This window comes from Leucoraja erinacea, chromosome 8 (assembly GCF_028641065.1).
Source record: "Leucoraja erinacea ecotype New England chromosome 8, Leri_hhj_1, whole genome shotgun sequence".
In the NCBI taxonomy this organism is placed as follows: Eukaryota; Metazoa; Chordata; class Chondrichthyes; order Rajiformes; family Rajidae; genus Leucoraja; species Leucoraja erinaceus.
In genome coordinates this window covers 1,929,898-1,945,999 of record NC_073384.1, presented here as the reverse complement: position 1 = coordinate 1,945,999, position 16,102 = coordinate 1,929,898, and the positions used below count along the sequence as shown (strand labels likewise).

At 49.6% G+C, this 16,102-nt stretch overlaps 1 protein-coding gene across 1 annotated transcript in view; it reads left to right on the top strand.

Moving 5' to 3' along the window:
- Positions 1 to 15,899, top strand: part of LOC129699217 (sprouty-related, EVH1 domain-containing protein 2-like) — a 71,161-nt gene extending 55,262 nt beyond the window's left edge. Inside the window, exons 5-6 of the mRNA XM_055638834.1 lie at positions 11,643 to 11,792; positions 14,793 to 15,899. Coding sequence (XP_055494809.1) covers positions 11,643 to 11,792; positions 14,793 to 15,479 — 837 coding nt within the window. The 3' untranslated portion in view covers positions 15,480 to 15,899. The remainder of the gene's footprint in view (positions 1 to 11,642; positions 11,793 to 14,792) is intronic.
- Positions 15,900 to 16,102: the final 203 nt, after the last annotated feature.

Here is a 16,102-nt window from a genome sequence, read left to right as displayed (position 1 = left end):
AACATAGAAACATAGACAATAGGTGCAGGAGTAGAGGCCATTCGGCCCTTCGAGCCTATTTTCTCCGGGTGCTCCGGTTTCCTCCCACACTCCAAAGATGTGCAGGTTTGTAGGTTAATTGGATTCATAGAAACATAGAAAATAGGTGCAGGAGTAGGCCATTCGGCCCTTCGAGCCTGCACCGCCATTTCAATATGATCATGGCTGATCATCCAACTCAGTATCCAGTACCTGCCTTCTCTCCATACCCCCTGATCCCTTTAGCCACAAGGGCCACATCTAACTCCCTCTCAAATATAGCCAATGAACTGTGTGGCCTCAACTACCCTCTGCGGCAGAGAATTCCACAGATTCGCCACTCTCTGTGTGAACACTTGGAGAAAACCCACACAGGTCACGGGGAGAACGTGCAAACTCCGTACAGACAGGGCCCGTAGTCGGGGTGGATCCCGTGTCTGTGTACGCTGTGAGGCAGCAGCTCTAACCGCTGCACCAGTTCTATTTGCGGCTTCAGTAATGTATTTTCAGTTGAGGAAATCTCCCATTCTTTCCACGTTAAACATTAAACATCCTGAATCCGTTTCCTTTGATGCAGGCAGCATTAATCAAGAAGCAAGCAGCAGAAATCAAGGTTGTTTAGTTGTCGGATGTGCAGAGAACATTCCCTACTTGCTGCAGTTTAAATGCTGGTAAACACAGTACTCATAGGCAACATCTACTAAACAAAATGCAATCAATAAGGCCAGGACTAGAACAAAAACAATTGCATTTGAAATGTAAAACCAGTAACGTTTACAGGATATATTTATTCAGAGTTGAGGTGAAGCATTCGCCCAAAGCCCAATGTGTCATAAAATGACACTGCCCTTTGTGTGTACAGCCTCCCTGCACCAGTTGAGAGCCATGATGAATGGCGGTGCAGGCTCGAAGGGCCGAATGGCCTACTCCTGCACCTAATTTCTATGTTTCAATGAGAGATACAGCGCAGAAACAGGCCCTTCAGCCCACCGAGTCCACCCTGACCAGCGATCCCCGCACACTAATGCCCCCGTCCCACTTAGGAAACCTGAACGGAAACCTCTGGAGACTTTGCGCCCTACCCAAGGTTTCCGTGCGGTTCCCGGAGGTTGCAGGTGGTTGCCGGAGGTTGCAGCTGGAGTGGAAGCAGGTCGGGAGACTGACAAAAACCTCCGGGAACCGCACGGAAACCTTGGGTGTGGGCGCCAAGTCTCCAGAGGGTTTCCGTTCAGGTTTCCTAAGTGGGACGGGGGCATTACACCACCTTACACACACTAGGGGACAATGTACATTTACACCAAAGCCAATTAACCTACAAACCTGCATTTTTTTGGAGTGTGGGAGGAAACTGGAGCACCCGGAGAAAACCCACGCAGGTCACGGGAAGAACGTGCAAACTCCGTACAGACAGCGCCCGTAGTCAGGATGGAACCCGGGTCTCTGGCGCCGTGAGGCAGCAACTCTACCACCGTGCCGACCCAATGGTCTATTGTCGCAGCATGCGATGAATGCATGCCATGGGTAGACATCTGTAGGGCATGTGGTGGATTGGACATTTCAGCCTGTTTGTCACTAGTGACCGGATGGGACAGGTTTAAAGGGGTGTGGGTCAAATGAAGGCAAGGTGTCACGGTGGAGCAGTGTGTAAAGTTGCTGCCTCACAGCGCCAGAGACCCGGGTTCCATCCCGACTACTGCCGCTGTCTGTACGGAGTTTGCACGTTCTCCCGCGTGGGTTTTCACCAAGATCTTTAGCTTCCTCTCACACTCCAAAGACGTACAGGTTTGTAGGTTAATTGATGTGGTAAATATGTAAAAATTGTCCCTAGTGTGTGTGTAGGATAGTATTAGAATATAGAATAGAATAGAATGCCTTTTATTGTCATTCAAACAAACAAATGTTTCAACGAAATTTTGGTCCCTGCAGTTATAACGGCAAAAAAACCCCCCAAAAACCACACAATTAACACAGTTTCACACAAACATCCATCACAGTGAATCTCCAAACAACTCCTCACTGTAATGGAAAGCAAAGGTCATAGCAAAAGGATTTGAGTATAGGAGCAGGGAGGTTCTACTGCAGTTGTACAGGGTCTTGGTGAGACCACACCTGGAGTATTGCGTACAGTTTTGGTCTCCAAATCTGAGGAAGGACATTATTGCCATAGAGGGAGTGCAGAGAAGGTTCACCAGACTGATTCCTGGGATGTCGGGACTGTCTTATGAAGAAAGACTGGATAGACTTGGTTTATACTCTCTAGAATTTAGGAGATTGAGAGGGGATCTTATAGAAACTTACAAAATTCTTAAGGGGTTGGACAGGCTAGATGCAGGAAGATTGCTCCCGATGTTGGGGAAGTCCAGGACAAAGGGTCACAGCTTAAAGATAAGGGGGAAATCCTTTAAAACCGAGATGAGAAGAACTTTTTTCACACAGAGAGTGGTGAATCTCTGGAACTCTCTGCCACAGAGGGTAGTCGAGGCCAGTTCATTGGCTATATTTAAGAGGGAGTTAGATGTGGCCCTTGTGGCTAAGGGATCAGAGGGGGGAGAGATATGGGATACTGGAGAGAAGGCAGGCGGTACGGGATACTGAGTTTTCCCTGTTGATCAGCCAAACTGCTGCGTCGATATTGAATGGCGGTGCAGGCTCGAAGGGCCTGTTTCCGTGCTGCATCTCAAAACTAAACTAATGCAGATGAGACATGTTGGCAAGTTGGGCCAAAGGGCCTGTTTCCACACTGTAAGACTATGACTCTGTGAGTGACATAACTACAACAGATATAATCTTTGTGCAGCCAGCCCTCGGCAGTGTATCGTGTGTTTAGCCTCTTACTCTGTCAGAGAGCGATACAGTGTGCAAACAGGACCTTCGGCCCAACTTGCCCACACCGGCCAACATCCCAGCTACACTAGTCCCACCTGCCCGCGTTTGGTCCATATCCCTCCAAACCTGCCCTGTCCATGTACCTGTCTAACTGATTCTTAAATGACGAAATAGTCCCAGCCTCAACTACCTCCTCTGTGGCAGCTCGTTCCATACACCCACCACCCTCTGTGTGGAAAAAGTTACACCACGGGTTCCTATTAAAGTTTTTCCTCTTCAGTTTGAACCAAAATATGTCCTCTGGTCCTCGATTCCCCTACTCTGGGCAGGAGACTCTGTGCATCTACCCAATCTATTCCTCTCATGATCATATACGCTTCTGTAAGATCACCCCTCATCCTCCTGCGCTCCAAGGAATAGAGACCCAGCCTAGGTGGCCACAGTTTTAAGAATAAAGGGTAAGCCATTTAGAATGGAGATGAGGAAACACGTTTTTCTCACACAGAGAGTTGTGAGTCTGTGGAATTCTCTGCCTCAGAGGGCGGTGGAGGCCGGTTCTCTGGATACTTTCAAGAGAGAGCTAGATAGGGCTCTTAAAGATAGTGGAGTCAGGGGATATGGGGAGAAGGCACGAACGGGGTACTGAATATAATAACCATATAACAATTACAGCACGGAAACAGGCCATCTCGACCCTTCTAGTCCGTGCCGAACACATAATCTCCCCTAGTCCCATCTACCTGCGCTCAGACCATAACCCTCCATTCCTTTCCCGTCCATATAACTATCCAATTTATTTTTAAATGATAAAAACGAACCTGCCTCCACCACCTTCACTGGAAGCTCATTCCACACAGCTACCACTCTCTGAGTAAAGAAGTTCCCCCTCATGTTACCCCTAAACTTCTGTCCCTGAATTCTCAAGTCATGTCCCCTTGTTTGAACCTTCCCTACTCTCAGTGGGGAAAAATGGGGATGATCAGCCATGATCACATTGAATGGCGGTGCTGGCTCGAAGGGCCATGATGCTCATTTAGCCTCCAGCACCATGTACCCTGTCTACTGGGGGCGGTGAATTGCACTTCCGACTGAATGCCTGAAGGGATTTCAAAGCTTTGAATAATTGGTCATTTAATTATCTGCAGCCATTCAGCTTTCTCGAGATCCCTTTGAAAGTCTCTCCGGCTGTTCCCCATTCACGGTCGGGTGTGGAATGTTGATTGTGGCCCGTTCTGATCGTAGCTGGGCATTGTGAGAGCTGGGGGCAGGTTGTAGCCATGCGTTCACGGGTGTAGTGCCACCTCCACCCACCAATGTCAGTCAGACTTTGCAACGAAAGTTAAAATAATGAACATTTAGTTTCGATTGGAGATGCAGTGTGAAAACAGGCCCTTCAGCCCACCGAGTCCGCTCTGTCCATCAATCAACCCGAACACTAGTTCTATCCCACACACACACACACAGGGGATAACTTACCAAAACCAATTAACCTACAAACCTGCACGTGTTTGTAGTGTGGGAGGAAACCGAAGATCTCGGAGAAAACCCACGGGGAGAACGTGCAAACTCCGTACAGACAGCGCCCGTAGTCAGGATCGAACCCGGGTCTCTGGCGCTGTGAGGCAGCAACTCTACCGCTGCGACTCCCAGTACCAGAGACAGTCCACACTGACCTTCCTGTCCTGGGTCTCCTCCATTGTCAGAGTGAGGCTAAACACAAACTGGAGGAACAGCATCTCATATTTCGCTTGGGCAGCTTACACCCCAGTGGTATGAATATTGATTTCTCTAACGTCAGGTAGCCCCGGCATTCCCTCTCTCTCTATCCCTCCCCCACCCAAGTTGCACCAGCTTCTCGTTCTCACCCAACAAACAGCCAACAACGGCCCGTTTCCCTCATCATCGTTACTGTTTTGCATCTTTCATTCATTGTTCTTTAACTCTCCACATCAGCGTCTGTATCTCTCGTTTCCCTTGTCCCCAAACCAGTCTGAAGAAGGGTCTCGACCCGAAACGTCGCCCATTCCTTCTCTCCAGAGATGCTGCCTGTCCCGCTGAGTTACTCCAGCTTTTTGTGTCTATTTTCGGTTTAAACCAGCATCTGCAGTTCCTTCCTGCACTCCAATATACGCAGCACTGACCCAGGGCCACTGGGACGGGGGCGGAGGGGAGAGGGGGAGGGGAGAGGAGTAGAGGAGGAGGGGAGGGAGGAGGAGGGGGGGAGGGAGGGAGAGGGAGAGGAAAGGAGAGGAGAGGGGGAGGAGAGTAGGTAGGGGAGGAGAGTAGGGGAGGGGAGGGAGTAGGGGGAGTGGAGGGGAGGGGGAGGGGAGTAGAGGAGGGGAGGGGAGTAGGGGAGGGAAGGGAAATAGGAGGGTAGAGGAGGGGAAGGAGAGGGGTAGGGGAGAGTAGGGGGAGGAGAGGGGGGGAAGGGGGGAAGGGAGGGAATTAGGAGTGGAGGGGAATATATATATATATATATGCGGGGCGGGGCAACAAGCTTTCTGTGGGTGTTGATATGATTCACCTAATTACAGACGGATATAAATAGTTGAAAATGGAAAGTTTAAATTTAGACACATGCCTTATTCACGGCCCAGCCACACACGCATTTGTTCCCTTGAAGATTAAGGGGGGAGTTTTGGGAGGAGTGAAGGCTTTTTCTCTCTGTGTGCTGTTCGTGAGGAATGCAGCGACACGTCAGGAATGTCCTCCACATGTTAACCATCACCAGCTGCTTGATGAACTACCGCAGTGTTCCTGGCCTCGACTGTTCCGTGCCGTGTCGGAAGGAACTGCAGATGCCGGTTTGGTCACAGAATGCTGAATTTATAATGGGGGAACAAAGAAATGGCAGAACAGTTAAAGGAGCACTTTGGTTCTGTCTTCACCAAGTAAGACTCAAACAATCTCCCAGAATTACTAGGGGACCAAGGATCTAGTGGGAGGGAGGAACTGAAGGGAATCCACATTAGTCAGGAAATGGTGTTCAAGAAGGAACTGCAGATGCTGGAAAATCGAAGGTACACAAAAATGCTGGAGGAACTCAGCGGGCACAGCAGCATCTATGGAGCGAAGGAGATGGGTAGCGTTTCAGGCTGAAACTCTTCTTCAGACTGAAGCTTCAGTCAGGAAATGGTGTTGGGAATGAAGGCCGATAAATCCCCATGGCCTGATGGTCTGCATCCCGCAGTACTCGGGGAGGTGGCCTTAGAATTCGGGGATGCATTGGTGATCATTTTCCAATGTTCTCTCGACTCTGGACCAGTTCCTGTGGACTGGAGGGTAGCCAGTGTAACCCCACTTTTTTTAGAACAGAGGGAGAGAGGGAAAACGGGGAATTATAGACCAGTTACCCTTACATCGGTAGTGGGGAAGATGCTCGAGTCAATTATTAAAGATGTTATAGCAGCGCATTTGGAAAGCAGTGACAGGATCGGTCAAAGTCAGCATGGATTTATGAAGGGAAAATCATGCTTGACTAGTCTTTTGGAATTATTTTAGGATGTAACAAGTAGAATGGACAAGGGAGAGCCAGTGGATGTGGTGTGTCTGGACTTTCAAAAAGCCTCCGACAAGGTCCCACACAAGAGATTAGTGTGCAAAATTAGAGCACATGGTATTGGGGGTAGGGTAGTATTGACATGGATGGAGAACTGGTTGGCAGACAAGAAGCAAAGAGTAGGGATTAACGTGCCCTTTTCAGAATGGCAGGCAGTGGGGTACCGTAAGGCTCGGTGCTGGGACACCAGCTGTTTATATTAACGATTTAGCCGAGGGAATTAAATGTGACATCTCCAAGCTTGCGGATGACACAAAGCTGGGTGACAGTGTGAGCTGCGATGAGGATGCTATGAGGCTGCAGGGTGACTTGGATAGGTTGGGTGAGTGGGCAGATGCATGGCAGATGCAGGTTAATGTGGATAAATGTGAGGTTATCCACTTTGGTGGCAAGAACAGGAAGGCAGATGATTATCTGAATGGTGTCAGATTAGGAAAAGGGAGATGCAACAAGACCTGGGTGTCCTTGTTCATCAGTCACTGAAAGTAAACATGCAGGTACAGCAGGCAGTGAAGAAAGCTAAAGGTACGTTGGCCTTCATTGTGAGAGGATTTGAGTTCAGGAGCAAGGAGGTCCTACTGCAGTTGTACAGGGCCCTGGTGAGACCACACCTGGAGTATTATGGCAATTTTGGTCCCCTAATTTGAGGAAGGACATTCTTGCTATTGAGGGAGTGCAGCGTAGGTTTACCAGGTTAATTCCCGGGATGGCGGGACTGTCATATGATGAAAGAATGGGTCGACTGGGCTTATATTCACTGGAATTTAGAAGGATGAGGGGGATCTTATAGAAACATATAAAATTCTTATAGGATTGGACAGGCTAGATGTTCCCCATGTTGGGGGAGTCCAGAACCAGGGGTCACAGTCCAAGAATAAGGGGTCGGCCATTTACAACTGAGAAGAGGAAAAACATTTTTACCCAGAGAGTTGTGAATCTGTGGAATTCTCTGCCACAGAAGGCAGTGGAGGCCGATTCACTGGATGTTTTCAAGAGGGAGTTAACCATATAACAACCATATAACAATTACAGCACGGAAACAAGCCATCTCGGCCCTACAAGTCCGTGCCGAACAACTTTTTTTTCCCTTAGTCCCACCTGCCTGCACTCATACCATAACCCTCCATTCCCTTCTCATCCATATGCCTATCCAATTTATTTTTAAATGATACCAATGAACCTGCCTCCACCACTTCCACTGGAAGCTCATTCCACACCGCTACCACTCTCTGAGTAAAGAAGTTCCCCCTCATGTTACCCCTAAACTTCTGTCCCTTAATTCTGAAGTCATGTCCTCTTGTTTGAATCTTCCCTATTCTCAAAGGGAAAAGCTTGTTCACATCAACTCTGTCTATCCCTCTCATCATTTTAAAGACCTCTATCCAGTCCCCCCTTAACCTTCTGCGCTCCAGAGAATAAAGACCTAACTTATTCAACCTATCTCTGTAACTTAGTTGCTGAAACCCCGGCAACATTCTAGTAAATCTCCTCTGTACTCTCTCTATTTTGTTGACATCCTTCCTATAATTGGGCGACCAAAATTGTACACCATACTCCAGATTTGGTCTCACCAATGCCTTGTACAATTTTAACATTACATCCCAGCTTCTATACTCAATGCTCTGATTTAGAGTTAGATTTAGCTCTTCGGACTAACTGAATCATGAGATATGGGGAGAAAGCAGGAACGGGGTACTGATTGGGGATGATCAGCCATGATCACATCGAAGAGCTAAATGGCCTACTCCTGCACCTATTTTTCTATGTTTCGTTTTGGGACAGGCAGCATCTCTGGAGAGAAGGAATGGGTGATGTTTAAGACCCAGACCCTTCTTCAGGCTCAATCAGTCTGCAGAAGGGTCTCGACACGAAACGTCACCCATTCCTTCTCTCCAGAAATGCTGCCTGTCCCGCTGAGCTACTCTGACAGCTACATTTGTGTCTGTCTCATAATCACAACCCTAATTCATTAGCCACGTATGTTTAAACCGGCATCTGCAGTTCCATCCCACACATTTCCAAATGCATATATATCTGCTCCCTCCGAATCGCTCCCGGGAGCTTTCTCACCACAGATGCCAGGCGCAGTGGTCTACAGATGTCAGTGGGAACGTTAGTTGGAATCTTGTTCCATCCATGCAGCCGGGGATATCCTGTCACCTGCTTCCTTTGTGTACTTTACTTCCTATGTTAATGAATTTTAAATCCTGGCCCATTAATACGTTGATAACTTTGTCAATTCAATTCAATTCAATTCAACTTTAATGTCATCGCACAAATACAAGTATCAGTACAACGAAATGCAGTTTTGCGTCAGTCCGTAGTAGTTGTACATAAAGAAAAACAAAAAAATAGAAAGAGGGAGGATACAGAATAATCAGGAAATACAGAATAATTAAACAATGGGGACGGAGGGACCGGAGAAATCTATCGTCGGGACTCCGAGTTCAGCAGTGTGATTGTGTTGTTGTAGAAGCTGTTCCTCATCCTACTAGTACGTGACCTGAGGCTCCTGTACCGCCTCCCTGATGGGAGGAGGGCAAACAGTCCATGGTTGGGGTGTGAGGGGTCTTTGATGATCTTCCCGGCCCGTCTCAGACACCGTTTTCGGTGGAGGGCATCCACGGCAGGGATCGGGGCACCGATGATGTACTGCGCGGTTTTCACCACCCGTTGTAGTGCATTCCTGTCCGCTACGGTGCAACTGCTGTACCATACCGTGAAGCAGGTGGTCAGGATACTCTCTATGGTACAGCGGTAAAAGTTGGTCAGGATCTGGGGGGACAGGTGGGCTTTCTTGAGCCTCCTCAGGAAGTAAAGGCGCTGCTGTGCCTTTTTGATCAGTTTGGAGGTGTTGAGGGACCAGGACAGATCCTCCGAGATATGTACTCCGAGGAATTTATAGCTGGAGACGCGCTCCACCTCAGTCCCGTTTATATGGATGGCGGTATGTCTGCCTCCTCTGTTCTGCCTGAAGTCGACAATAATCTCCTTCGTCTTCTTGGAGTTGAGGACGAGGTTATTGTTGGCACACCAGGTTGTCAGGTGCTGGATCTCATCCCTGTCCTTACTCGGATAAGCCCCTGTCCCACTTAGGTGATTTTGTTTTAGGCCGTCTCCACATGGTCGCCGGGGTGTCGCCTGTACGGTCGTGAGTCGTCTCCTCCGTCGCCCAACGAGTCGTAGCGTTTTACTGATCGCCGCTGGATTTTGAAACGTTCAAAAAATTTCAGCGGCAGTGGGTTTCACGCCATTGAGCGTGGCTTGACTTCTCCTGACATAGGCGCTGTTGTAGCTTGTTGCCAGGGTGACGCAGGTTGTCGCTGGTGCCGACTACGGTGAATTCCATCGGCGACTCCCTACGCCAACCGGCGACAGGAACCGACACGGTAGTAGTAGCTTGTCGTGGGTGGACGTAGGTTTCCCCCTTGATCCCGTTAGCCCTAAGAGCTAAATCTAATTCTCTCTTGAAAACATCCAGTGAATTGGCCTCCACTGTGGCAGAGAATTCCACAGATTCACACAACTCTCCGGGTGAAGAAGTGTTTCCTCATCTCTGTCTAAAATGGCCTACCCCTTATTCTTAAACTGTGCTCCTGGTTCTGGACTCCCCCAACATCGGGAACATTTTTCCTGCATCTAGCGTGTCCAATCCCTTAAGAATTTTATATGTTTCTATAAGATCCCCTCTCATCGTTCTAAATTCCAGCGAATACAAGCCCAGTCGACCCATTTTATTATATGACAGTCCCGCCATCCCAGGAATTAACCTGGTAAACCTACGCTGCACTCCCTCAATAGCAAGAATGTCCTTCCTCAAACTAGGAGACCAAAACTGCACACAATACTCCAGGTGTGGTCTCACCAGGGCCCTGTACAACTGCAGTAGGACCTCCTTGCTCCTAAACTCAAATCCTCTTGCAATGACGGCCAACATGCCATTGGCTTTCTTCACTGCCTGCTGTACCTGCACGCTTACTTTCAATGTTTAAGAGGGAACTGCAGATGCTGGAGAATCGAAGGTTACACAAAAAAGCTGGAGAAACTCAGCGGGTGCAGCAGCATCTATGGAGCGAAGGAAATAGGCAACGTTTCGGGCCGAAACGTTGCCTATTTCCTTTGCTCCATAGATTCTGCTGCACTCGCTTACTTTCAATGACTGATGTACAAGGACACCCAGGTCTCGTTGCACCTCCCCTTCTCCTAATCTGACACCATTTATCCGACCAGTTTACTTGTCATACGTACTGGAAATGGAACAATGGCAATAGCGGGCTTTACAGGTCCATTAACACAATAACACACACAGCTAATTTGGAGATACAGCAAGGAAACAGGCCCTTCGGCCCACTAACACTATCCCACACGGGGCCAATGTTTAAACTTATACTGAGCCAATTAATCTACAAGCCCTGCACGTCTTTGGAGTGTGAGAGGAAACCGAGGATCTCTGAGAAAACCCACGCAGGTCACGGGGAGAGTAGGTAAAGGGACCATAATAATGCAGAAATGAAATTATTTTAAGTCGCCGGACATAATCACAATAGGGAAGTAAAACTTGCACAAGGCAGCACAGTGAACTCGTGTTAGCAACCTCTCTATCATGGACTTTGGTTATGGCAGACGTACCTACAGACTGCAGTCTGGGCCACCCCTGGCCAACTCCCTCCCCTCTCCTCCCTGTACCCCACCGGGATATACCCTTTCCCCAGCCTCTTCCAGCTGTATCACCTCCTCCAGGGTGGCCAGGGTGAGAGGGGTCAGAGATGATCTTGCCCTCAGATGGTCACGATTGAACGGCGGAGTAGACATGATGGGCCGAATGGTCTCATTCTGCTCCTATCGCCAGGAAGCGAGCGGGCAAGATCATCTCTGACCCCTCTCACCCTGGCCACAAACTCTTTGAATCACTTCCCTCTGGAAGGCGACTCCGGACTGTCAAAGCTGCCACAGCCAGACATAAAAACAGTTTTTATCCACGAGTAGTTGCTCTACTCAACAGCCAAAAATCTGTAGCCTCCCTTTGATCTGGTATTTTGTTGGTTCACATGCTTGATCAATGGTGTTTTATCATGAATGTTTTATTATTATTAATGTTTAGTGTTTTCTGAGTCATTCGTAACTGTCACTGTATGTCATGTTGTTACTTGTGGGCGGAGCACCAAGGCAAATTCCTTGTATGTGAATACTTGGCCAATAAACTTACTTACTTATGACCTGATGTTTGTTTTCTCCAAAGGCCACGACAGACAGTTCGTCAAACTCGTCGAGTAGGAAGGAGCCGCCGGTGAGGGCGTTGACCCCCACTGTGACCGAGACCCACCGGCCCCTATGTCCCCTGAGACACGCACTTGACCATTACAGCCCCGACAACTACCTCCTAGAGCAGGTGAGGCACAAACACACGCACGCACACACACACACAGACACACACACACACACACACACACATGCACACACACACACACACACACACACACACACACGTACACACACACACACACACACACACACACATGCGTACACACACACGCACACACACACACACGCGTACACACACACACACGCACACACACACACACACACACGCACACGCACCACACACACACATGCACACACACACACACACACACGCATGTACACACACACACACACACATGCGTACACACACACACACACATGCATACACACACACACACACACACACACACACACACACACACACACACGCACGCACACACACACACACACACACACACACATTCGCACACACACACACACACACACACACACACACACACACACACTCACACACACACACACACACACACACACACACACACACACACACACACACACACACAAACACACACACACACACACACACACATCAAGTCAAGTTTATTTGTCACATACACATACGAGATTTGCAGTGAAATGAAAAGTGGCAATGTTCGCGGACTTTGTGCAAAAAGACAAACAAACAAACAAACTACAAACAGAATGGAACAGAATCGCATATTCTTTTACATATTAAATATTGTGGGCGGAAGGAAAAAGGAAAAAAAAAAACAGCACTTTTTTAAAAAGCAGTAGAGTGGTTCAGTAAATGTTAGTCCCTGGTGAGGTAGAAATTTACAGTCCTAATGGCCTCTGGGAAGAAACTCCTTCTCGTCCTCTCCGTTCTCACCGCATGGCAACGGAGGCGTTTGCCTGACCGTAGCAGCTGGAACAGTCCGTTGCTGGGGTGGAAGGGGTCTCCCATGATCTTGTTGGCCCTGGAGTTGCACCTCCTGATGTATAGTTCCTGCAGGGGGGCGAGTGAAGTTCCCATAGTGCGTTCGGCCGAACGCACTACTCTCTGCAGAGCCTTCTTGTCCTGGGCAGAGCAGTCTAGGACCAGAGGACACAGCCTCAGAATGAAAGGACAAGTCTACTCCACCATTCATGTATGGTTATATGATCAATCTCTCCCTCCTAACCCCATTCTCCTGCCTTCTCCCCATAACCTCTGACACCCGTACTAAGCAAGAATCTATCCATCTCTGCCTTAAAAATATCCACTGACTTGTGGCCTCCACAGCCGTCTGTGGCAAAGAATCCCACAGATTCACCACCCTCTGACTAAAGAAATTCCTCCTCATCTCCTACCTAAAAGGACATTCTTTAATTCTGAGGCTGTGACCTCTGGTCCTAGACTCTCCCACTAGTGGAAACATCCTCTCCACATCCACTCTATCCAGGCCTTTCACTATTCGGTACGTTTCAATGAGGCCCCCCGCTCGTTCTTCTAAACTCCAGCGAGTGCAGGCCCCAGTGCCGACAAACGCTCACCGTAGGTTAATCCACTCATTCCTGGGACCATTCTTTGGTCAGGCAGCATCTCTGGAGAAAAGGGATGAAAATTGTTTGTCCACCACCGATAATTGTGAAGAAAGTTACAGTTTTAAATAAAAGTTAAGAGGGAAACAGATGTTAGCAAGATGTTGCGCTGGTTTGTTGACTGCACGCCTGCTTATTGCAACATCTGGATTAGTTATTGACGTCTTGGATGTTGAGGGAATAATGGGCCATATTTGGAATGTTTCCCTTCAATTCAGCGTCATGATGCATTATCATGGGATTGGTTTACTTTTTAGTTTAGAGATACAGCACGGAAACAGGCCCTTCGGCCCACCGAGTCCGTGCTGGCCAGCGATCCCCGCACACGAGGAACAATTTTACATTTACACCAAGGCAAATTTACTTACAAACCTGCACGTCTTTGGAGAGTGGGAGGCAATCGAAGATCTCGGAGAAAACCCACGGGGAGAACGTGCAAACACCGTACAGACAGCGCCTGTAGTCGGGACGGAGCCCGGGTGTCTGACGCAGCAAGGCAGTAGCTCCACCACTGCATCACCATGGCGTCCCTGAATTCTGCGCAAAATATTCACGGGGTTGGGACATGCGGTCTACAGCAGACCAGGGGCATTGCAATGTCAGCAGCATGTTACTGCAAGCAGGCCATCTGCCAAACTTCAGTTGGTAACAAAGTGTGCGGTGCTATCTGTGAAGAGCGCACTAAACCTGAATTGGAGGCACATATCGGGCACCTTTCCCCATGCAGGACACCAACGTTCTCATCCTGTGGTCTGCTGAACAGTTACGTCAGGGGCTGGTCCAAGTGAGGAGTTCATTAGTCAATAAGATACCATAGGACTTTATTCATCCCAGGAGGGAAATTGGGCAATAGACAATAGGTGCAGGAGTAGGCCATTTGGCCCTTCGAGCCGGCACCGTCATTCAATGTGATCATGGCTGATCATCCCCAATCAGTACCCCGTTCCTGCCTTCTCCCCCATACCCCCTGACTCCACTATTTTTAAGAGCCCTATCTAGCTCTCTCTTGAAAGCATTCAGAGAACCGGCCTCCACCGCCCTCTGAGGCTGAGAATTCCACAGACTCGCAACTCTCTGCGAGAGAAAGTGTTTCCTCGTCTCCGTTCTAAATGGCTTACCCCTTATTCTTAAACTGTGGCCCCTGGTTCTGGACTCCCCCAACATCGGGAACTTATTTCCTGCCTCTAGCGTGTCTAAGCCCTTAACAATTTTGTATGTTTCAATGAGGTCTCCTCTCATCCTTCTAAACTCCAGAGTGTACAAGCCCAGCTGCTCCATTCTCTCAGCATATGACAGTCCCGCCATCCCGGGAATTAACCTGGTGAACCTACGCTGCACTCCCTCAATAGCAAGAATGTCCCCCCTCAAATTAGGGGACCAAAACTGCACACAATACTCCAGGTGTGGTCTCACTAGGTGACGGGTGGGCACGGACTGGGTGGGCCGAAGGGCCTGTTTCATTGAATCAGAGCGTGTGTGCGTTAACGTCTTTCCCTTTGAACCCTAGTCTGTGCCCAAGCAACGCCACGTGAGTTTCCGAGACGATGAAGAGGAGATCGTGCGGATCAACCCGCGGGAGAAGGCGTGGCTGCGGGAACGATACGAGGACTACCGCTACGCGGCGGTCAGGCCCAAGTACGGCGAGCAGGGAGACGGCGACTCGTACGTCCACTTCGACAAGAGCGACGCGCCCAAGCACGACTACAACTACCCCTACGTGGAGAGCTCGGACTTTGGCTTTGGCAAGGAGCTGAAGGGCGGGGTGGGGGTGGGGGTGGGGGTGGTGGCGGTGGTGAAGACCCAGCCCGCCCCGTCCAAGTCCAAGCTGCGGCGGCGCATCGACGACGGCGAGCGGTCCCGGTGCATCTACTGCCGCGACATGTTCAACCACGAGGAGAATCGGCGGGGACAGTGCCAGGACGCTCCCGACCCCATCCGGACATGCATCCGCCGTACCAGCTGTATGTGGTGCGCAGACAGCATGCTCTACCACTGCATGTCCGACCCCGAGGGGGATTACTCGGACCCCTGCTCCTGCGACACAGCCGACGAGAAGTTCTGCCTGCGCTGGCTGGCGTTGATCGCGCTCTCCTTCATTGCCCCGTGTATCTGCTGTTACCTCCCGCTGCGGGCTTGCTACAAGTGCGGCGTGATGTGCCGCTGCTGCGGGGGTAAGCACAAAGCCGTGGGCTGAGCGGCCACGTGGTGTACAGGACATCGGACACCGCTCTGTGGAGGAGGAACATCGTGATCACATTGTGGTGTGGGAACCGCAACGCTGGTCTCTGTGTGCGCGCACGTGTAGACACTACCTGACTGGACACCATCAGCGCCACACACAACTAACCTTAACAACTAGACTTGTCTATCATGGATATATATATAAGAATGTCTCACAATTGTTTATAATTTTTCTAAGAATCTAATGCGGATGAGTGTTGAGCTATGCGTGCGTGCGTGTGTGTGTGTGTGTGCGTGCGTGTGTGTGTGTGTGCAAATGAGGAACTGCAGATGCTGGATTACCAAAACAGGCACAGAGTGCTGGAGTAACTCAGAGGGTCAGGCAGCATCTGTGGAGAACATGGATAGGTGACGTTTCACAGAGTGCTGGAGTAACTCAGCGGGTGCAGCAGCATCTATGGAGCTCAGCGGGTGCAGCAGATCTATGGAGCTAAGGAAATAGGTAACGTTTCGGGTCGAAACCCTTCCGGGTTTCGGCCCGAAACGTTGCCTATTTCCAGAAGGGTTTCAGCCCGACTGAAGAAGGGTCTGAAGGAGGGTCCCGACCTGAAACGTCACCTATCCATGTTCTCCACA